The sequence below is a fragment of the Puma concolor genome, chromosome E1 (assembly GCF_028749965.1).
Source record: "Puma concolor isolate L17-30 chromosome E1, mPumCon1.1.hap2, whole genome shotgun sequence".
Lineage (NCBI taxonomy): Eukaryota > Metazoa > Chordata > Mammalia > Carnivora > Felidae > Puma > Puma concolor.
In genome coordinates this window covers 41,785,163-41,809,578 of record NC_141680.1, presented here as the reverse complement: position 1 = coordinate 41,809,578, position 24,416 = coordinate 41,785,163, and the positions used below count along the sequence as shown (strand labels likewise).

Here is a 24,416-nt window from a genome sequence, read left to right as displayed (position 1 = left end):
AAACCTTCTGCCCCTTTATCTCTCTATTCATCTCCTGGACTCCTATGATTAAGATGTTAGTTCTTTATAATGAGTCATTGAGTTCTCTAATTCTTTTTTTTTTTAATGTTTATTTATTTCTGAGAGAGACCAGAACTTGAGAGGGGTAGGGGTAGAGAGAGAGGGAGACACAGAATCCAAAGCAGGCTCCAGGCTCTGAGCCATCAACACAGAGCCCGATGTGGGGCTCAAAATCACAAATGGTGAGATCATGACCTGACCCAAAGTTGGACACTTAACCAACTGAGCCACCTAGGCGCCCCTCTAATTCTTATATCATGTTATTGTGCCTTAGTTTCCCTCTTTTTTTTGCCTCATTATTCTTTATAATTTGGTCTTCTATATCACGGATTCACTGCTCTGTTTCATCCATCCTTGCTACAGTGGCATCTCAGTTATAACATTTTTAATTTTGTCCTGACTACATTTTACTTCTTTTATCTCCATAGAAAGGGATTCTATGCTTTTTTCAACCCCAGCTAGTATTCTTATTATCATGATTCTAAATTCTAGTTCAGACATCTTGCTTATATCTGTGTTGATTAATTTCCTGTCTGTCATTTATTCCTGTTCTTTCTTTTGGAGTGAGTTTCTTCATTTTGTCATTTTGGAGGAAGAAAAAGAATTAATAAAATAAAAAATTAAAATTAAAAAATTAAAAACAACACAAAAAATCAAATAAAGGAAGCTAGGTCCTAAGTGTGTTTTGGTCTGGTTGTTGAAAGAAGGTTGATAGAACAGAGAAAAAAGGGAAAGAAAAGAAAAGAAAAGAAGTAAGAAACTGTTCAAAACTTAAAACAAATGAATACAATAAAATAGAATAAAATGAAGTGAAGAAAGTAAAATAGAATAAAAAATTTACAAAAAACAGTAAAAAATATGGTAAAAAATAATTTTTTTATAAAAATGGAAAATAAAAATAATTTTTTTCTCTTTCTGTATCCAAGAATAAAAAAAGAAAAGAAAAAAAAACTGGATAGATGGACCAGCGAACAGAATGAAATCCAAATGAAATTATATCCCATTTCCCCTAGAATTCAAACTATGAAGGACTTTATAGTTGGTAAACTAAGCAGGTGGAGATACTTGTGGTAGTCATCTAGGGCTTGGTTGTTGCAGTTGAAAGAGGCTTGGCCTAATGGCTCCAACCTCCTTGGCTCCATACATGTGTGTGCATGTATATGTGCATGTGCATCTATGTACATGTGTGGGCAAGGTGAAAATGGCTTCACCTAGCTTCCCAGTCTCTGGCACAGGAACACTGCACTCTCACCAACCAGCAATCAAGTACTCTTCCTTTGTCTCCAGCTTCTGTCCATTCCCCACTTCTACACTGTCCACGTTCAAGCCGTCAGCCTGGGTGGCACCTACCTCCTGAATTTTATCATGGGGCTGTGTTTCCAAACTCCTCACTTTTGAGGGCCCTGCAGCTTGGACCTGCTCTGACCCTCTGGAGGAGGGTCTAGGAGCAATGGCTAGGTGCTAGCTTGCCCCAGAAAAAGTTCATGCAATCACATGGCAACAGAGGTTCAGGGATTATGGTAAATCACAACACACAACTGTCAACAGGTTTCACTGCACCCTGGCATCTTTGTTCCAATGCCAGCAAACATGGCTATTCTCTGGGGTACACTGGGATCTTTGCCTGTGGGGAGGCCTTATGGCCTCTACCAAATGCCCTCCTACTAGGGGAAATGCTTCTCCCCGTGTGGCCCACGGACTTCTCAGGCCTTGCTGCCTGCTCCTAGGAATTCGCTCTTCCCACCAGGATGCCACTGGAAGAGATTCTTAATTAAGATCAAGATTTGCATTTGAAAAAGAAAATTCCATTCTGAGCAGGAAAGTTTCCTAATACAATGAATCTGCACTACCAGGTATCAAACTGTGGAATTTCCAAGATTGCTCTCCCCTGTTTATAGGGTCCTAATGGTATTGAAACCTTTTTCTTTCTCCTTTCTTCCTTTCTTCTTCAGTCACTTGTGGGTGTTTTTACTCTTTCTCTTTCTCTCCAGCTACTTTGGGGGGGGGGGAGCAATTTTCCTGTACTCTTCCCCCCTTTCTCTGTCCTCTCTCCTCAAAAACAGCTCCTTACCCTCTGTGACTTCTCTCTCCCCCAGTTCACCTCTTTGTGCTGTGTACCTGCTGAGTTCTGTGGCTCAAGTTATGAAGATTGTTATTTTAATCCTCAGATCAACTTTCTAGGTATGCAAAATGGTTTGGTGCTGATCTAGCTGCATTTCAGAGATGAGAGAAGCAGAGAACTTCCATGCTGCTCCACCATCTTGACCCCTTCTTGTCCATGATCCTCTTTTTTATTTTTATTTTTTTGGCCCAGATTTTTTTTTTTCTTAAAGGATTTTGTTGCTATCAAAGTATAAAACAAAATACAAAGGAACTGAGTGGAAAAGCGAGCTAATCTCTTCATTTCAGCCAGCAATGGCTGTTGTAATCCCAGGTGTTAGACCCTGGAATCTTACTGGTGGTGCTGTTGACCTGATGGAAATGTCTGGTGCTAAAGATAGGCTGAGTAATCAGGAGGATATTCATTCTTGTTTGGTCCTGGCAACCCACAGCCACCAAATGGTGGAATGACATTCATCCAGATCCTTGCAATAAAGTAGTTGTGTAAAGGCATTTGTGATTTTCATACTTCCTATGATAAGGAGAAAGGAGGACAAGTGAGTCAAAGGCCTTTTATAAAAGATCTAACTGCTTTAGCTTTGCCTGCAATATCTGAGGTATTTAACTCAATACCTCAGAGTTGACTGAAGTCAGGGAAGTGTGAAGATCAGAAAAGATGATCCATGTTGAATGCCTACTCATCTCCTTGGGGGTTCTCCTGGAAGCACTGCTGAGATTTATATATGAGTATTTCCCTCTCTAGGATGAACTGGGAAGCACCCTATCTAAACACAAATATGGAAATGCTCTCAACCACAGAAGCATCAATAAGATAAGCGTATGGTTATCAAGAAGGACCACAGGTAGGTATGCAAGTTTCTCTAAGATATCTTATCTTGCAGATTCATTGTATTAGGAAACTTTCCTGCTCAGAATGGAATTTTCTTTTTCAAATGCAAATCTTGATCTTAATTAAGAATGTCTAGGGGCGCCTGGGTGGCGCAGTCGGTTAAGCGTCCGACCTCAGCCAGGTCACGATCTCGCGGTCCGTGAGTTTGAGCCCCGCGTCAGGCTCTGGGCTGATGGCTCAGAGCCTGGAGCCTGTTTCCGATTCTGTGTCTCCCTCTCTCTCTGCCCCTCCCCCGTTCATGCTCTGTCTCTCTCTGTCCCAAAAAAAATAAATAAACGTTGAAAAAAAAAATTAAAAAAAAAAAAAAAAGAATGTCTTCCAGTGGCATCCTTTGTCATAAATTTTAAAATATAAGTAGAAAGAAAAATGGGGATTGTGAAGTGTGATGTTTAATTGTATGTGTCAACTTGGTGAGGCTATGGGATGCCCAGATAGCTGGTAAAAATTATTTTTGGGTGTGTCTGTGAGGATGTTTCTGGAAGAGGTTAGCATTTGAATCAGTAGACTGAGTAAAGAAGATTGCCCTCACCAACGTGAGTAGGCACCACCCAATCCATTGAAGCCCTGATGAGAACAAAAAAAGCAGACGGAGGGTGAATTTGCTCTTTTTGTTTGAGCTGGGACATCTATCCTGTCCTGCCCCTGGATACTAATGCTCATGGTTCTCAGGCCTTTAGACTCAGACTGGATCATACTACCAGCTTTCCTAGTTCTCTGGTTTGCAGATGGCAGATAGTGGGACTTCCTATCCTCCATAATCATGTGAGCCTATTTCTATAATGAATCTCTTCTTATAATCTATATCTATATTTATTTATCTACATATATCCTATTGGTTCTCTTTCTCTGGACAACCCTGACTATATATGGAGGGAGAGTTCCAAGACGGCAGGTAATAGAGTTTGTGGTGGCACGTATGCTCCAAACATAAAATACAGGCCTGGGAAGATTTTCCTTCAACTAGGAGACAAGTGTGCATTCAACGTGGATCATCTTTTCTGATCCTCATACTTCCCTGACTTCAGTGAAACCAGAGATATTGAATTAAATTAGCCTTCATGACCAAATACAAAGGAACTGAGTGGCTTTGTAATTCCCCTAGGTTCTTGTTAATGGGCAATGAGACAGAGAGAGAAAGAGAGAGAGAGAGAGGCAAGAAATACAGTGAGCATGCAGGGTATGGTTCAATTAAAGGGTTATTAGTAAACCTGAAGAAATGGCTGATGCCAGATACCTCTTGGTTTTGTTGTTGGGGAGAAAGGGGAGGAAAGAGGCAGAGGACAAAGACTGTAGGCCATATGCATCCCACATGCTGGGAAAGGATTACCCAGGATAAGAAGAAGACTGTATGAAAAGAGGATTGTGCAATAATATCTCTTATTCCCACGCTCTTTCTACATCATGATTGTGTTAGTTTTCCATTGACATAGACCCTCCCATCAAATCTGGGCAAGTTTGTGACTGTAGAGTAAGTGACACTAGTGACTTGTGAGGATAGGTCATAAAAGGCAATGCAACTTCCACCTCATTCTTCTGGGCTGCCTTGAGGACGCCCAGGCAGGCTTTGAGTCTTTCCAGATGATGTTCCAGACATTACAGAGCAGAGACAAGCCATCCTACTTTGCTTTTTCAGAATTCCTGGCCCACAGAATCCATGAGCATAATAACATTCTTTATATCACATATAAAATGATTTATTTCACTGTATTTGGGCTTTCTGTTATGCAGCAGTAGCGACTGAAACAAAGACTTTCTCTGGGCCTCTTGTTTGTCTTCACTTGTGGTGGGAACCAAAAGAAAGCACCAGATGGTTACATCTTGACTTTTCTGCATCCATGAAATTCTAAGGGAGGGGGGTGGTTAAACAGGGCTGACTTTCTCTTGTCAGCTATATTTACCCACACCTGTAGATATTTTCCAGCTTGCCTTTTATTCCATTAAAGACAGAAACATACTTTATTATAACCTGTGTTTGATAATTCCAGGATCTGAATTGTCGTCTGTTTATGCTCTCTTGTTTCTGCTGATTCTCACTCATGGTGTCTTGTTTCCCTGTGTGCCTAGTTATGCACGACTGCAAATTGTTCACTGTACCAGTAAAGGTAGGCTAAGTTATGGTTACTGCAGTAACAACCAACTCCCCAATTTCCCAAATCTTATCACAATAGGAGTATATTTCTTGCTCATGCTCTATGTCCCACATAGCCATTAGGAGTCTCTAATCATCATACTTACTTAAGGGTCCAGGCTGACAGTTGCTCCAACTCTAGACAGACTTCCAGAAATCTTCTTGGGAGGGTGAAGAAAAAGTGGCACATTATACATCAGCTCATATAGCCTTGGTGTGGAAATGATGTGTGATACGTGTCACTTCTATTCATATGTTATTAGCCAAAACAAGTCACGTGGCCATGCCTAACTCCAAAGGGGATAGAGAAGTGCATTCCTGCAATGTTTCTGAAAGAGAAAGAGAGAGACAGAAATATTTGGTGATAGCACTAATGATTGCCACACTTGCTTTCCTCAGAATATCATCTGTGGGACTTTGTAGAGGTAGGATAGTGGTGTGTTCTTCCAGACAGGATTTGAATTTGTTCCTGCCAGTACACTGGGGCACTACCAGTCAGAAGCCTCTTTCAATTCATGGCCAGAAGTTTTTTTTGAATAATTCAGTTGTGAATGGTAACTTTCCTTACAGTGCCATGGTGATGGGAGGTGACTAGGCTGAATCTATGTCTGGGTCACCAAGAGGTGTGGCCCTTGAGGGTCCCAGTTTATGGAAGGGAGCCTCTACCTTGGTTGGGTCCTAGACTTTATTTTCTGTTTCTATCTCCCAGAAAGGTCATGAAAACTATAATTCAAGTTTGTCAAATTCAGCAAATGCTCTCAGAAGAGAAGTAATGTCAGCTCGGTGATGCTGTTAAGAAGATCAAGGGGTGCCTGAGTGGCTCAGTCTGACTTTGCTCCTGTCATGTTCTCTCAGTTTATGAGTTTGAGCTCTGCATTGGGCTCTGTGCTGACAGCTCAGAGCCTGGAGCCTGCTTCCGATTCTGTGTCTCCCTCTCTCTCTGCCCTACCCCGCTTGCGCTCTGTCTCTCTCTCTCTGTGTCTGTCTCTCTCAAAAATAAATAAACATAAAAAAATAAGACTAACAATTAGAAAATAATACAGCGTATTCAGTTGTTTTCATAATGCAGGTTAGCCCAAATAACCTAGCCTGCCATACCATCTGAAACAGAACCTCTGGAGGTATCCTGCCCCATAGAGAAGTCACAATATGTGGCTATTTCAACATAAAGATATTAACATGAAATAAAATTTAAAAATCAGTTTCACGTTAGCCACATTTCAAGTGCTTAATAGTCATATGTGTCTAGTCGACTCCATATTGGACAGAGCAATTACAGAACATTCTTGTTATCACAGAAAGTTCTATTGGACAGTGATACTTGCAGACTTGAGATTGAGTGAAGCAGCAATTGATAACAATGAAAGATGGGTAAGGAATGGCAGCAGAGACCCCACTCTTTTATAGTGGACACCTCTCAATGTACTGCATTACAGGGGATCATCTCACATTCATTCATGATTTTAGTTTTTCATTTATTTAACAAATATTTATTGAGTGCCCACCTTACAGCACCCACTGGGGGTAAACTGGTGAATAAAACAGCTATGACCTCTGTGGTTGTGAAACATACAATCATAGAAGATATTCTTACTATAAGGCTTACTTACCTTAAGACAAAGAAGCCGTTTTCTGTGGTTCCATCCAGAAAGCCTGACATAAAGGGCAATAGGCTCCAGAAGCAGACACATCTGGGTTTGAATCCAAGCTCTGCATCTTCTAGTTAGAGTAATTGATCTTCAGGAGCCTTAATTTCCTCATCTACAAAATAAGGATCATAACACTTATTGTATGTAGTTATCTTGAACATTAGCCACATAAACACATATCAAGTACCTAGTGCAGTGCCTGGGCACAAAGGGAGGGGCTGATAATGTGCCCCCTTGGCCAAGAGGTGGTTAATTCTACACATGATTTAAAATCAATGCCATGAAAATATAATAAGCTTCTCAGAAGTCAAGTTTTTGTCGAGCTTCTTCTGGTGAAACCGGAATCAGAGCTTGTCTTGCGATTGTCTCAAAAAGAAACACCAGAAACTGCATGTGTAATATCACCCAATGCACACAAGAGGCCGCCAAAACAGACACCACACCAAAGTTTTTCATGACTGCTGTTATGTTCCCATCCTGTTTTTTCTTGGACACCAAGCATTCATTTAATAGGCACTCAAGTACCCCAATTAGGAAAACCACATCGTTATTGTGAAGTAGTATCTGCCACACACCAAAATAAATTCCTGATGGATAACAGCAGTAAGTGTAAAAAATGCAACTATAAAAACTAAAAAAAAAAGAAAGAAAGAAAGAAAGAAAGAAAGAAAGAAAGAAAGAAAGAAAAGAAAAGAAAAAAAATAGTTGTCTTGTTTGGGAGTGGTGAAGAAGTTTCAAAGCACAAAAGGAGCAGGAAGGAAAATACAGGTACATGTGCTTATATAAAAAGAAAATTAAATGCATAAAAAATCCATAGACACAATTAAAAGATGATACCCTGAGACAATTTTGTAGGAAGTGTGAGAAAGGAAAGTTAATGCACTTAGCATAAAATAAGATGTGTAGCTTGAACATATAATTCCCAAAAGAAGAAAAAGAGATCTTAACAAATGCACTAAGAATGAAGTCACTACAAATAAATACTACAATGAGATTCCATGACCTGACTACCAATTACAACAAATCTCTTGACAAAGAGATTTTAGAGTAATACAAATTGGGGCACTTGGGTGGCTCAGTCGATTAAGGATCCAACTCTTGATTCAGCTCAGGCCAAAACTGAGCTTGGGTTTTCTCAGTCTCTGAATCTTTCTGCCCTCCTCCCCCAAATAAAATAAAACTTAAAAAAAACTTAAAAATTGGTATTGGTGAAGGCATCTGTGAAATGGGTGAAAATGGGAAGGATTTTTTTGGAGGATGGTTTTTCAATATTTATTTATAGCCTTAAAATAATTAACATGCTGAAGATTCAGTAATTATATTTCTAGGGATTTACTTTAGGGAGATAATAAGAAAGTTGCATAAAGACTCACATCAAAGAAGCTCAGTTCTGTGTTTTGCTTTGGAAAATTGGAAACAGATATCCAGCAATATGGAAACATAATATCTCAGACTTTCATACTATTTAATAATCAACATCTTTATGAACATTTTCTCAGGTGAAGGACAATATTTCGTGTATAAATCAAATTTTTTTAGAATGGTTTTTTTCGTGTGTTTTGTTTTTAAAAATTTACATCCAAGTTAGTTAGCATATAGTGCAACAATGATTTCAGGAGTAGATTCCTTAATGCCTCTTATCCATTTAGCCCATGCCCCCTCCACAACCCCTACAGTAACCCTCTGTTTGTTCTCCATATTTAAGATTCTCTTATGTTTTTCCCCCTCCCTGTTTTTATATTATTTTTGCTTCCCTTCCCTTGTGTTCATCTGTTCTGTGTCTTAAAGTCCTCATATGAAGAAGTCACATGATATTTGTCTTTCTCTGACTGACTACTTTCGCTTAACATAATACCCTCCAGTTCCATCCATGTAGTTGCAAATGGCAAGATTTCATTCTTTTTGCTTGCCAAGTAATACTCCATTGTGTGTGTGTGTGTGTGTGTGTGTGTGTGTGTGTGTGTGTGTGTACACCACATCTTCTTTATCCATTCATCCATTGATGGACATTTGGGCTCTTTCCTTACTTTGGCTATTGTTGATAGTGCTGCTATAAACATTGGGTTGCATATGTCCCTTCAAAACAGCACACCCGTATCCCTTGGATAAATACCTAGTAGTGCAATTGTGGGGTCATAGGGTAGTTCTATTTTTAATTTTTTGAGGAACCACCATACTGTTTTCCAGAGTGGCTGCACCAGCTTGCATTCCCACCAGCAGTGCAAAAGAGTTCCTCTTTCTCCACATCCTCGTCAACATCTGTCATTGCCTGAGTTGTTAATGTTAGCCATTCTGACAGGTGTAAGGTGGTATCTCGTGGTGGTTTTGATTTGTATTTCCCTGATGATGAGTGATGTTGAGCATTTTTTCATGTGTTGGTTGGCCAACTGGATGTCTTCTTTGGAGAAGTGTCTATCCATGTCTGTTGTCCATTTCTTCACTGGATTATTTGTTTTGGGGGTGTTGAGTTTGATAAGCTCTTTATAGATTTTGGATACTAACCCTTTATCTGATATGTCGTTTGCAAATATCTTCTCCCATTCCATCAGTTGCTTTTTAGTTTTGCCTATTGTTTCCTTCGCTGTGCAGAAGCTTTTTATTTTGATGAGGTCCCAGTAGTTCATTTTTGCTTTTGTTTCCCTTGCCTCCAGAGATGTGTTGAGTAAGAAGTTGCTGTAGCCAAGATCAAAGAGGTATTTGCCTGCTTTCTCCTCAAGGATTTTGATGGCTTCTTGTCTTACATTTAGGTCTTTCATCCATTTTGAGTTTATTTTTGTGTACGATGTAAGAAAGTGGTCCAGTTTCATTTTTCTGCATGTTGCTATCCAGTTTTCCCAGCACCACTTGCTAAAGAGACTGTCTTTATTCCTTCCTTCTTTGTGAAAGATTAGTTGGCCATACGTTTGTGGGTCCATTTCTGGGTTCTCTGTTCTGTTCCATTGATCTGAGTGTCTGTTTTTGTGCCAGTACCATACTGTCTTGATGATTACAGCTTTGTAATACAGCTTGAAGTCAGTGTACAAATCAGTTTTTACAGTATGATTTCAATTTTGTAAAAACAGGTGTCAGCATGAAACACTAGAGTATCCATTGGTCTTACCTTTATTCTGGAGTTTCTTTCACTCTTTTTTTTTCACTCTTTTCTCATGACTTGGGCATCAGTGGGGTGTTTCTATAATCACTGCCCCCAGGGTAGGGTTATTACTATAGAAATGTGGAGTAAATGAGCCAAGTCAACGCTCTGCATATGCAATTCAAAGTAGACTTCTGTGCTGGAGGATAGTGGGTGGTCAGACAGAGAGGGCCTTGTGGCCTCCTGGATGGAGGGTGGAAGGATGTAGAATTTGGGGAGAACAGGGAAGAAGATATCTCAGCTGTGCCATCAGAAGAAGTATGGTGGCCGAGAATAAGAGAGAACCATGTACTTTTCAGTGGATGCCCACGGTGCATCCTTTAACACTACGATACTCTCTTTAATGCTACGATACTGTCTTTAATGCTATGATACTCTCTTTAATGCTACAATACTGTCCAAGCCCCACAAAACTCAGATGCCATTTCCAGATGAAGGATGGGGAGACAGAAATCTTGAATGATTTCTGAGTTTGTACAAAACTGACTCTTCTTCCCCCTCAGTTGGAATGAAGGTTGAAAATAGTTTAAGCAGTCTAAGAGAAAGGTAGTTATGTATTCTTAACATACCTTGGAACATGGATTTAGAAATTTGTACCTGATATATATATGCTTATACATAAATATGTGTCTGTATAGCTAACTGTATTCATATCAATATTTATATGGAAGTCTTTAGAGAAAGTGCTAAAAAGGGAAACTAGAATATTAGCAGATTATCTCTGTTGTGTGGTTATGGATGATTTTTATTTTCTTGCTTTAATTTTTTGTATTTTCCAGAAATTCCACAATAAGCAGGTATGAAATTCTTAATGCAAACATTATTGTTTTTATTATTATTTAACTATAGCATCAAAGGCTAATGACAATCTGGAAAAAATATTTATAAATCATCATACAGACCAAGCTTTTGTTTCCTGTTTCACAAAGCAGCCTTATCAATCAATCAAAGCACTTAAGCATATGAAATGTTGCTTAATTTCTTTCATGATAATAGAAAAGCAAGTTACTACAATTGCCAGATCCTATCTTTCTTCTATCAGATTGGCAAGATCATGAACTTTGATTACATGTTGTGTAGGTCCTCTCACACACAGATGGGTGTGTAAGTTGTAAAACCTTTATGAAGGGTGATCTGGCAATAGCCATCAAAATTACAAATGAAAAAACTCAAGGATCCGGCAATTTCTCTTCCAAGAGTTTATGGGAGGGCTATAGCAAGATATGTGTAAGCACACAGTTACATAATAGCAAAATATTTAAAATTAAAGTTTGTAATAGCCAGATATTGGAAATATTAGAAACAAATGTCTTTCAATAGAGAATTGGTTAAATAAATGATCAGTACAATAGAACACTATGAAGAATGTTTTTATGTACTGAAATGGAATGAATGAGCTCTAAGATATCTTGTTAAGAGGGAAAAAAAGAGTTAAAACCAGAGTGTATACTATGCTACTATTACAGCTGCTATCATGTATAACGAACAAAAATGTATCTATATCTATCTATCTGTTTTTCTTGTATATAAATAATACAATAGCTAATGTTTATCAAACAATATGTAGCCAATACACTGCTCTAAGAGCTTTATATAACTCAGTTAATCTTCAAAACAGCCTATGAGATTGGCACTATAACTATCATAATTTCCATTTTATAGATGAGGAAATTCAGGTGCGGAGGGGTTAAGTGAGGCTGGGAGCAGAGGGGAGGGCAGGTGAGAGGCGAGAGAACTGACTGGTGGACACAGAAAGAGGAGAGACTTTGCACTGCCTGCCCTTTGGTGTCCTTCTCGTGTGACTGCATTGCCTATTATTAAAAAGAACGAGGGGCGCCTGGGTGGCTCAGTCGGTTGAGCGTCCGACTTCAGCTCGGGTCATGATCTCACACTCCATGAGTTCGAGCCCCGCATTGGGCTCTGTGCTGACAGCTCAGAGCCTGGAGCCTGCTTCTGTTTCTGTGTCTCCCTCTCTCTCTGCCCCTCCCCTACTCGTGCTCTGTCTCTCTCTGTCTCAAAAGTAAATAAAAACATTAAAAAAATTAAAAAAAAGAACAAAAAGGACGTGTCTGTCTTGGACCTCACTGTATTACACTTGCCCAGAGGTGTCCATCTGTGGATGTGCAGTGCTGGAAGGAACACTGGACCAAGAAACAGAACATCTGGGCTGCCTCACTCCATCATTAATGTGTCCTCTCCTGGGCCTTTGTATCAGCTTCTGTAGAAAAGAAGTGCTTCAGGGTGATGGTCATGGTGACATTAAATTATGTCAGTGTTTCCTAATCTATTTGAGAATTTGAGTCATCTGGGAAGCTTTAAAATATATAGCTTCTCAAGCTCCCATGAGAACATACTCTGATTTAACTGATTTAACAGGACTGGGGTCCAGGTTGGAGGTCTGCATTTTTCAAATGCCTCCGCCCTAGGCAATCCTGACATAAAATCACGTTTAGAAACCCTGGACCACATGATGTCTCCCTCCCAGTTCTAAATGTCCACATCCTGTGAAGTACTGAGCATCCTGTCAGATCCAAGCAACCCATTATCTGGCTCCACCCTTCTCAGTCCATCTAGCTGGTCTTGGAGGCTGCCTTACCTCCACGCCCACCTAAAAAGAAAAGGCAAATTAAAATGAGGGGCTGTGTCTCTTGACCCAGATCTCCACACCCACTGCCACCTTCATTCCCACCTCCCACTCAGTCCCCTTCTCTGGGTGCTGCCTTCCAAAGGTCGAGCCTGTAGTCTCCAGGGTTGCCATCACCATTCCAAGGTACCAAACCCAACCCGGAGATAGGAATTTCGACCCATCGTGGAATTTACACGCGGACCTGAATCCTCTGTGGATGCTAGCCTCTTCCCAAAGGCATTTTATGCCCTGCGATGGTATTCTGGGTGTCTTGTATGCTAATCCTGCCCACCGCCAGGTGGTCTATGAAGTTGGAGCTCTTAAAAGAAGTGCACAACATTCCCATTTTAGTGAGATGTTTTGGACGTTCCACGATCTTCCGTCCTTCTTCTTCCCTTCCTTCCCCTCCCCCGTCCCATCTCCTTCCATCAAGAAAAGGGTTCTGGTCACTGCTCTTCCAGCCCACTTAGAGAGGAGGCTGAGTGCTCAGTTCACCTGGAGGCCCAGGGAGAACGTGGCTCCCACCTCTTGCAGTTTTATGATGAGTCTCTTTCCATCGCACAAGGCAGTTATTAATCATGACTGATTCTCAGTGACCAAGCCCAAACAAATGTGTGGCACACTCCACATACCACACACAGTCGCAAATGTTTGCTTTGCTCACATGGGCCCGCACGAGGATACCATTTCCTCCTGGGAGGAGCCACAGGACCGGACCTCGAGAGCAGCCACTCTGCCTGCAGCAGGAGGCGCAGGGCCCCCGGCTTTAGCCGGTCTGGTTTTCCGGGACGAGCACCCACGATGAAACGGGGTTGGCTGCCAGCTTGCCACCCGAGGAGACGTGGAAGGGGAGGACCCATTCCAGAGACAGAGGCCGCGGCTCCCTCTGACCTGGGCTAATGACGGCTGGCCCGTGTTTGGCCATGATGACAGGTCTTTTCGAAGATGGCATTTTTACCCTCTGGACAAATAGCAGTTGGCCCGAGTGGGACTTTTTTATGAGTTGAGGTACTCAGGGCTGGAAAATAAACAGGCAGCTAATGAGACGTTCTTATGGAAACTGGCATAAATAATAACAAAGGAAACATCCTGTCCCCTGTGCCAACACCCTCCGGTGAGGGGCTATAAAAGCTGCTGGCCGCTGGCCACCGTCAGACGTGGGGAACTCCGGACGCGCTCCTGACCTGCCACCTGACCAGCCGGGACCATGGGGTGCTGCCCGGGGGACTGCTTCACCTGCTGCCCTCAAGATCAAGACTGCTGTGAAGTGTGTTGCTGCCAGCCCGCCTGCTGCGGCTGCTGCGGATCCTGCTGCGGCTGCTGCGGGTCCTGCTGCGGCTGCGGGGGCTCGGGCTGCGGGAGCTCGGGCTGCGGAGGTTGCGGGAGCGGCTGCTGCGGGAGCGACTGCTGTGGCAGCGGCTGCGGCTCGGGCTGCGGGGGCTGCGGGTCCAGCTGCTGCGGGTCCAGCTGCTGCGGCTCGTCCGGGTGCTGCGGCCCCGTCTGCTGCCAGCCCACGCCTGTTTGCGAGACGAAGTGAAGCCCCATGTCTTCTCCGCGGAGGTGGCCCAAGCAAAGCCTGCACCTGCTGCAGGTGGGGACCCCTCGTCTCCGGGACCTTCCCCGCATCCAAGACAGCATCCTGCCTCCGTGTTATTGGTAGACGAGGGCTTGTTCTCCAGCGCCTGCCCTGGTGTTTCAAGGCCCCGAGCACAAGAGCCATATGCTGGTGAGAGATGGAAACTGGTTCCCATCCAAAGTGATCCCGAAGCTCACAGGGTGAATCCCCATGGCTTTATTTTCGTGGACTCACATGTCTTGACACTATAAGGCATCCTCTGACTCAAGGTGGCTTTGGGACTGACCCTTCTCCTCAGCTTTCTGCTGCTTTTTGGTGCGAAGATTTCTTTGTTAACTTCTTAATAAATTCGAGCTTGCTGGCGTAACCAAATTAGTTCTCCCGCCTCTTCCTTGGCTCCCTCTTGGGCACCGGGCCAGGAAAATTTACTCTGGCATCCACAGTCAGGGTTTTGAAATGTGGTTTGTGGACCACTTGCATCAGAATCACCTGGGGACTAGTTAAAATGGAGATTCTGGAGCTCCCCCAACTTCTCCCCCACCCCCAGACAGGCAGAGTCAGAATCCCCAGGGGAGTGGCCCACTGATCCGTGTTTTTAACAAGAACCCTAGGTGTAAAATAAAATTTCCATGTGCTGCATGAGATTTCACTTGGGGGGGGGGGGGCTTTTAAAAATACAGATTCTTAGGCTTCACCATTAGAGAACTTGTCCATTAGCTCTAGGGAGGCAGCCCCAGCCGGGACTTGCATTTTTAAAATGCAGTAAATGGGTAAATGCTGAGGTTGGCCAGGGTTTACTCTTGAGCAAGGGGCATGGCTTCCTTCAGCATTATGGCTCTCCTAGAATGGTTCTGCAGGAAGGCTTCAGGTTTGGTCAGAACTTTCTTGCAAAGTCAGGGGAAGAGGCTTTGGTGAAACAAGCTTGATTCAGAACGGAAGAGAGTCCTGTGGCAAAACTTCGTGAACACAGTGCCTATGGATGTTCTATCTTCCAGTTCTTTCTTCTAGCCAAAATGCTTTGGCAAAGTCTGTCTCTTCTGGGTTAGGTTTTCCTGTCCTGAGACCAACTGTACTTCTTCTGCTTGAGTCCCAGGGATGCAAGGGGTGAATGTACATCTGCCAGGTGGGGCCTGAGCCAGGTGTGGGTCCAGTCGGAAGGTTAAAATTTAAAAAATAGTTGATTCAACTTTTTGCTGAACATGATCTTTTTAAAAAAATTTTTATATTTTATTTTATATTTTAGAGAGAGAGAGTGCGCGTGAGTGCAAGTAGGGGAGGTGCAGAGAGACGGAGACAGGATCTGAAGCAGGCTCCAGGCTCTGAGCTGTCAGCACAGAGCCCGATGCAGGGATCGAACTCACGAGCAGTGAGATCATGGACCTCAGCTGAAGTCTTAACCGAATGCTTAACTGACTGAGCCACCCAGGCACCCTTCTTGCTGAATGTGATCTTAAGCTACATGTGGAATAAAGCTAATTCTGCTCTTGCCTTGGAAGAACAATATTTATTTTTATTCCTGCAAAGCAGTGTTTCATTCAACAAACAAGAAAAAATATTTTTTTTAAATTCAAGTTAGTTAACATACAATGTAGTCTTGGGTTCAGGAGTGGAACCCAGTGATTCATCTCTTACATATAACACCCAGTGCTCATCCCAAAAAGTACCCTCCTTAATGCCCATCACTCATTTAACCCATCCCCCACCCACCTTCCCTCCAGCAGCCCCCAGTTTGTTCTCTGTATTTAAGATACATGCCATTAAGCATGGCAATGATCTCTAAAAATACGAAAAAATGCAGAAAAATCTGAAGAAGCAATAATAGCCACCTGGATTCTCAACTTCAGCATTTATCACTGACATATATGTTTCCAGACTCCTTTTAAGCATATTTACAAATAAAACTGGGATGTTATTTTTACTTTTTTTACCTTAATTTTTTTATAAGCCAACTTTTTAAAGGTGTAATTTATATATAATAAAGTGCACCTAATTATAGTATACAGTTTGATGAGATTTGCCAATCGTATATACTCAAGTAACCACCACCGCACTCACGGTATAGAACTTTCTATCATCCCTCAAATTCCCCAGTGCCTCATTTGCAGGAAATCCTCCCCACCCCTGACCCCAGACTCAGGCAACCATCAACCTTTTGCCATTTCTAGAATCTCATATAAATGAAATCATGCAGTGTGAACTCTTCCACTTAGAATAACATTATTTATATTTATCCTTGTTGCAGATATCAAAGTTCATTCCTATTTGGTAAATAGTATTGCATTGTATGAATAAAGGACATGAAAAAAATATTCATCTACTGATGGGAATTTGGCTTGTCTCCAGTTTTGGGCTATTATGAATAAAGCTGCTATGAACATTCATGTATAAATTTTCTTGTGGACATATGTTTTCATTTATTTTAAATTTTTTTTTTTCAACATTTATTTATTTTTGGGACAGAGAGAGACAGAGCATGAACGGGGGAGGGGCAGAGAGAGAGGGAGACACAGAATCGGAAACAGGCTCCAGGCTCTGAGCCATCAGCCCAGAGCCTGACGCGGGGCTCGAACTCACGGACCGCGAGATCGTGACCTGGCTGAAGTCGGACGCTTAACCGACTGCGCCACCCAGGCGCCCCTGTTTTCATTTATTTTAGATAAATACCTAGGTGTTGGATCGCTGGATAAATAGTGTGGCAATGTTTAACCTCATGAAAAAGCTACCCAACTGTTTTGTGACTGTTTTGCCACCAACCATGTCTGAGATTTCCAGTTGCGGCACGTCCTTGGTAACGCTTGATATGGTACATCTTTTTTATTTTTAGCCATTCTAGCAGCTATAGAGTGGTAGCTCATTGTGTTTTCATTTTTTTGTTTCATTTAAAAGTCCAGCAATACTACTAGTGTCTTACTTGGGAGAGACTTCAAACTTTGAGTCTGCCCTGGTTCAGTTTCAGACTTACTATGTAGGTCATTCTTTGCTCTAGTTGGAATTGGCCTCCTAAGAACTAAAACTCCCAGGACAAAACCACAGCCAGAGCATGAGTGTGCCAACAGTACAAAATTGCCAAGAGGCCAGTAGGTCTGCATTGAGCAGTTGTGATTCAGAGCATCTGATTCTTCTATTGCTTCTGATATGGCTTCCCGGATGGGTGAGAGCAGGGTAGTGATTTCTTTGAATTACTGACAAATCGCTGCCTTTCTTAGCTGCCTGCAGAGGTCCTCATTCATTTATCAATAAATATTAATTGTAAACTGTCTATGTATCAAACATTGTTCTGGGTGCTGGATATATATCAGTGAATACACAAAATCCTTGCCCTTTGGTACTTATATAACGTCAAGGGAGATGAAAGCTATAAGAATAAAGTAGAGGGGCACCTGGGTGGCTCAGTCAGTTGAGCTTCTGACCTGGCTCAGATCATGATGTCATGGTTTGTGAGTTCAAGCCCTGCATCAAGCTCTCTGCTCTCAGCACAGAGTCAGCTTTGGATCCTCTGTCCCTCTGTCTGCCCCTCCCCTCTCCCCGCTCATGCATACTTTCTCTTTTTCTCTCTCTGAAAAATAGATAAACTTTAAAAAAAGAACAAAGTAGAAATGTGTAGATTGTTAAAAATTCTGCTAATTCCACTTAGCAGGGAAGGATTCTTTGGGAGGACATTATGGCATAACAGGTGATGCCACATTAAGTTTCTCACCTGAGAGAGTTTATGAGGGACTTGTGGGAGGAAGGCCATCTCCATGTGAATTGCATTGCTGGCTTAGCTGAGGAAGATGAAATGCATAGACAAACTGGAAAGGTGGAGATCAGGATCTTGGGGGCTCCTTCTCTGCCTTACCCACTGCAAGACTGTTGTCCAAAAAGTCTTCTTTTCCAACTGTCTGAGAGCTACATCTCAAGGATGACACTTCTTGTTCCTAATCTTCCACTTTCAACCACTGGATTCTATAGATTCTACCTCCATAAAACCTCTCATATTGCTCCAGTCCCATGACACTGCCCAGTTCAGGTTGTCACCAGGAAACTTTTGAGTAAGTGCTCCAGAACGCTGATGGTCTCCTGGGCTCCAGACTTGCCCCCCTTCTCCAATACCTTTGCCATAGCCAGAGATGCCTTTCCAAAGAGCAAACTTGGTCAAGTTGTTCCCTTGTTTAAAATACCCCCATGTCAGTATGAAATCCAACTACTTGTCGTGGTCCACAAGGGCTTTCATGGTAGAGTGCTAGTAACCCTTTTAGTACCATTGTTGTTCCTTCCTGTCCCCTGAACCTTCCATCCTGGCTGTGGAACAATTTACTGCTCCTCAAATGTATCATTATTTTGATGAGCCTTGTCTAATTTCCCCAAAATCTTGTGGGTGTTTCTCCCGGGTGCCCGCATAGGACCAGTGCAGCCATCTGTCATAGCACTTGTATGTATACTGTACCATAATTGCTATGGATGGATCTGTCTCTCTCCTAAACTTGGACTCCTTGAGACAGGAATTGCAACTCATTATTTTTGTAGCCCTCTCACAGAGCCTGATGATGGCTGAATCGAATGGATGAATAAAAGAGAAATTGAGTGAGTAATTGCATAAATTAATGAATGAAGGGAGAGATGATGAATGGATGGCATGATGGTTCAGCTTTTCTAAAGGAGAGCCTGGATTTTGTATTGATGTTGCAAATGCGTTGTGGAGCTGGGCCTTTACTGAAACAAGGATGTCAGTCCTTGGTGTTTAGAAACCTAGGATTCTTGGGGTGCTTGGTGGCTTAGTCAGTTAAGCATACGACTCTTGATTTTGGCTCAGGTCATGATCTCACGGTTCATGAGATCGAGCCCTACTTGGGATTCTTTTTCTCTCCCTCTCTCTCTGCCCCTCCCCTGCTTGTTCTCTCTCTCTCTCAAAATGCATAAATAAACATTAAAAAAAAGAAACCTAGGGTTTGTTTCTCATCTTATGTCTGTCTCAGGTAGTAGCATTGACACACTTTGAGAAAACATCTGTATTCTTTGCTTTTGTTCACAATGTCTTTGCAAAAGATCTCTGGCCTTTCCTCTTTATCCTTTGGGTTTTGGAAGTGTCTTTCTTTTAGGAGCTATTAAATCACCAAAAGCAAGAGAGATTCTGGAGGGCCACTGAATGCTTGAGGTATAAGTGGGTGGGGGGAAAACATGGAGGAGAAGCATAGAGGCAAGATCAAGTACTTTCTGGGGACAAGTAGAGCCAGTGGTCTGGGACAGGACCGTTCATAGAACAGGATGGAGGGCAACACAGTTGGCTGAGCCTATGACATGCAGCTTTGACAGTCTTTTGAGAAAGGTCAGACCAAACAGAATGGTGAGGAGGAAGGAGAGCATCCCTAGATTAGGGGGCAAGCTGAGTGGGATCTTTAGCAAGTGACTTAAGCTTTCCAATTTCAACCACCTTTCCTTTTCTTTACCTATAATGGGAAGAGACAAGTTCTTATCTTGGGGGATTGCTGATGGTTTTAAATAAGACCATTTCGGGGCGCCTGGGTGGCGCAGTCGGTTAAGCGTCCGACTTCAGCCAGGTCACGATCTCGCGGTCCGTGAGTTCGAGCCCCGCGTCGGGCTCTGGGCTGATGGCTCAGAGCCTGGAGCCTGTTTCCGATTCTGTGTCTCCCTCTCTCTCTGCCCCTCCCCCGTTCATGCTCTGTCTCTCTCTGTCCCAAAAATTAAAAAATAAATAAATAAATAAATAAGACCATTTCTGCAAAGCATAGTCATTTAAAATCCAGCCCAGACATCCCTTCTCCCACAGAGCTCACCACTGCTCTCCTCTACTAATCCCTGTATGTCTATTGTTGACCTTACCATGGCACTGCAATGAGTTTGCCTGCATGCTTGTCTGCCCACCAGAGAATGAGATATGTAGGAAGGAGTGAGTAGGTCCTATTCATGTGGACATCCCTAATGGCTCCCTTCTCCCCACGGCTTGGCTTGGTACAGAGGACTAGAAGATGGATAAATTATAAGTTCCTCTCTTCTTCCCCTGTTCCTGCCACTCAGAAACACAGATCATTCGGTTTGAAGGCCACGATGCTTATGCCAAGATGATCTGTTGCGCCGAAGATTCCAAATTTAGCAAGTCAATAAACAAACAGCTTCTTTATGGGTAGATAAACAACTTCCAGATCAACAAACCTTGGCATAATAAGATGTTCCTCTGAAAACCGGCCCAAACAGCAATGAGGAAAAGACGCAGGGTCTCCAAACAGCACATGCCAGTGAGTTGGTATAAAAGTGAGGGCTTGGGAGAGCTGTCCCAGTCAGGCAGCACCCCTCTCAGCACTCACAAGGAGCAGAGGCACCACCACCATGTCTGGAAACTGCTGTTCTAGGAAATGCCCATCTGTGCCAGGCATCTCTCTCTGCTCCAGTGAGGTGAGCTGTGGAGGGCCTGTCTGCTTGCCCAGTTCCTGCCGGAGCCAGACATGGCAACTGGTGACCTGCCAAGATAGCTGTGGGTCATCTAGCTGTGGCCCACAGTGCTGTCAGCCCGCCTGTTCTGTGAGCAGCTGTGCCCAGCCTGTGTGCTGTGAGGCCACCATCTGCGAGCCCCCCTGTGTTGTGAGTAGCTGTGCCCAGCCTGTGTGCTGTGAGGCCACCATTTGTGAGCCTTCCTGTCCTGTGAGCAGCTGTGCCCAGCCTGTGTGCTGTGAGGCCACCGTCTGTGAGCCCGCCTGTTCTGTGAGTAGCTGTGCCCAGCCTGTGTGCTGTGAGGCCACCATCTGTGAGCCCGCCTGTGCCCAGCCTGTGTGCTGTGAGGCCACCATCTGTGAGCCCGCCTGTTCTGTGAGTAGCTGTGCCCAGCCTGTGTGCTATGAGGCCACCATCTGTGAGCCCGCCTGTGCCCAGCCTGTGTGCTGTGAGGCCACCATTTGTGAGCCTTCCTGTCCTGTGAGCAGCTGTGCCCAGCCTGTGTGCTGTGAGGCCCATTCCTGCCAGCCGGTCCTCTGTGTACCCACTCCCTGCCAGTCCATCATCTGTGAGCCCAGCTGCTGCCAGCCAGTCATCTGTGAGCCCAGCTGCTGTTCAGCTGTCTGCACTGTGCCTAGTTCCTGCCAACCAGTGGTCTGTGAGCCTGTCTGTCAGCCGGTGTGCCCCACGCCTAGCTGCTGTCCATCTGTATGCTCTGTGGCTAATAGCTGTCAGGCTATCTGCTGTGACTCCAGTCCTTGTGAGCCATCTTGCTCAGAGCCCAGCAACTGCCAGCCAGCTCGCTGTGTGGCCCTGGTCTGTGAGCCTGTGTGCCTTCGCCCTGTCTGCTGTGTCCCAAGCCCTTGTGAGCCGCCTTGTGTCTCGAGCACTTGCCAAGAGCCCTCTTGTTGTGTCTCCAGCATCTGCCAACCCATCTGCTCTGAGCCCAGCCCCTGCTCAGCAAGTATCTGTGCACCTAGTCCATGCCAACCTACTTGCTACGTAGTCAAGCGCTGTCGGTCTGTCTGCTGTGAGCCCGTTTCCTGCCCATCTACCTCCTGCCAACCTCTCTGCTGCCGCCCAGGGTCTTCTGCATCTGCCATCTGCCAGCCAACTTGCTCTAGGACTTTCTACATACCCAGCTCCTGCAAACAGCCTTGCTCTCCTTCGGTTCCTTACCGCCCAATCTGTCGTCCAATCTGTCGCCCAATCTGCTCTGGACACATTACTTACAGGCAGCCATATGTGACATCCATCTCCTATCGCCCTGCCTGCTACCGCCCATGCCACCCCATCCTGCGCCGACCAGCCTGTGTCACTTCACTGTCTTACCGTCCAGTCTGCTCCCGCCTGCCTTGTGCTGACTCCTGTAAACGAGATTGCAAAAAGTCCACTTCCAGCCAACCAGATTGCACTGACTCAACGACCTGCAAGGCTGAGGTCTCAGATTCCAGTCCCTGCCAGCCCACTGAGGCCAAACCCACCAGCCCAACCACCCGTGAGGCTGAAGCCACCCCGCCTACTGCCACCAAGCCTGCCGACCACTGATCTGGCCTCAGCCCACCAATTCCTGCAAAGCAAACCTCCAGCTGGAGAGAAACCTCGACTGCCCTCCCCAAAGCTCACAACGACTTAGAATCTTTCTTCACCATCACTCACCATCTTCTTACACTTCAAAAAACTCACCAGAAATTTCAGTATCTTAATCGTCCAAATGCAGGCCCCCTGGGCACTGAGAGGGGGAATCATCCTGAGCTCCTGCCCGCTGCTGCCATCAAGCTGAGAAGGGCTGCTTCGCCACGTCATCTGGAGTCTCTTCCCCAGCGTTAGGTTTTTTTCTGTCCTCATGCCTGTGTTGCCTTGCTGGGTGTGCTCATGTTCCTTGGGGACATCTTCCATGAGAAAAAGATATTTCACTGTCCAATAAAGTGGCTAAGTTGAAGTGGCATGTTATTCTCATTGTGCTGTTGTTAATATTCATATTCTCATCAGCTTATTTTGACAGCAACTTCATCCACTCATCCATCCATCCTTCCAACACGCTTCATTAGACAGCTGTTGGCTGGGGACTGTGGTAGGCTGTAGGACTGAGAAGTCAGCCTTTGCTCTAAGGGAGCTCACTGTTGGAGTGGGGATGGGGAGAGACAGATAGGCAGAGAGACAATTACTACGTTCTGTTGTGCTAAGTACTGGGACAGAGGCAAGCACAGGGCAGTCTGAACTCAGAAGGGTACGGAGAGATAGGAAAGAATTCTTGGGGAATGTGAAATTGAAGCTGGGTCTTTCAGCACAAATAAGAATGGACCAGGTCAAAATCAGAAAGGAAGAGCTTTCCAGGCAGAGGAAACATATACACGAATGGGGCTTGTGAGCACACTGTTCGTTACTGAGGCTTGGGCAGAGGTGTGCTTAGAGGCATGGTGAGTTCTAAGGTCAGTTAAGTAGACAGTAGTGACCTGAACCCATCGGGCCTTGTAATCTATACAGAGACATCTTCGTTTGGTGCACGGTTGACATGAGAGCACTGGGGGGGCCAGATATAGAGCAGTGACATGAAGAACACTTAGTTTTGGAATGTCCCTCTGGCCTTGGTGTAGAGAAATGAATGGAGGAGCATGGACTTGGATATAGGGAAACTGGGGAGCAAGCCAGTTGACTTTGGGGTTCACAGTGGAATGAAAATAAGTGGGAGGTCACATGTACAATAAGAAAGACAACTGGATTTTTTTTGTGCAAGAGCTTTATTTATATTCTCCTCGTCTCTGTGAGGCACAATCCTTGTGTAAACTTCATACACAGCCTCTTACAATCCTAAGGACAGAGTCTCTTCGGAGTAGTCTCTTAGGGCACAGGATGAGGGGCTATGTCTAGTCCTCAAGGTGCATCTTGGGCTAACCTAAGCACAAGAGGGGGTAGAGCAGGGTTTCTGAACTTCAGTGCTATTCACATTTTGGGCTAAATAATTCTTCCTTGTGGGCATCATTCTTTAACATTGTAAGATATTAAGCAGCATCTCTGGACTTCACCAACTAAATGCTGGTAGCATCCCCTGAGTGTGGCAACCTAAAATGTCTCCAGACATTGGCAAACACCCCTGGGGATGAGGGGCAAAAATCATCCCTGTTTGAGAACTTCTGGGTGAGACAGCAGCAGAGGGAGAATCTCAAAAGTGGAACTTATCCTGCATGTTGCTGTCAGGGGTACTGTCTCATCAGCCTATTGAGATTTATCTCCATCTCCTTCCAGAGTCAAGAGAGGAGTGGGCCAGGGCTTTAAAATCTCTGTCCCAAGCACAGACCCAGTGTTTCATGCAAATCATAGCAGTTCTGTGAAATAAGATGCTTTTCTCTCTATTTTACAAGATGAAGAATATGAGTGACAAACAATCCAAGGGCCCATCAATAGAGACAAGAACATTGTGGTGTATTCACTCAATAAATACTATGCTGCAATGAAAACTAGACAATGGCCATATGTAAAACAGGGGTGAACCTGACCAGTGTAGAGTTGATACAAACAAGCCTCCAGACCACATATATATTTAAAGCTGAAAAACAACACACACACATACATGCACACACACATGTATGAGTATACACACATGTATACATATGCACATGTATACACACTTACACATATATGCCATATGTATATTCACAGGGGAATGCTAAACACAAAATTCAGGACAGTCACAGCTAGAAAGTAACATACAAGAGTAACATACAACATAAATGCATGTAACATACAAATAACATACAGAACATACGGTTCAGTCCAAAGTTTGTGTTTTTTATACATCACTATGTCT

General features: G+C 43.9%; 2 protein-coding genes across 2 annotated transcripts; both read left to right on the top strand.

Annotated features, from left to right (window-relative positions):
- Positions 1-13,313: 13,313 nt before the first annotated feature.
- On the top strand, positions 13,314-14,554 carry KRTAP17-1 (keratin associated protein 17-1). The gene has a single exon (XM_086687289.1). It carries the CDS (start codon positions 13,814-13,816, stop codon positions 14,141-14,143), a length of 330 nt encoding a protein of 109 aa, XP_086543415.1. The 5' UTR covers positions 13,314-13,813; the 3' UTR covers positions 14,144-14,554.
- A 5,914-nt stretch (positions 14,555-20,468) lies between these two features.
- On the top strand, positions 20,469-22,550 carry KRTAP16-1 (keratin associated protein 16-1). The gene has a single exon (XM_086687288.1). It carries the CDS (start codon positions 20,507-20,509, stop codon positions 22,154-22,156), a length of 1,650 nt encoding a protein of 549 aa, XP_086543414.1. The 5' UTR covers positions 20,469-20,506; the 3' UTR covers positions 22,157-22,550.
- Positions 22,551-24,416: the final 1,866 nt, after the last annotated feature.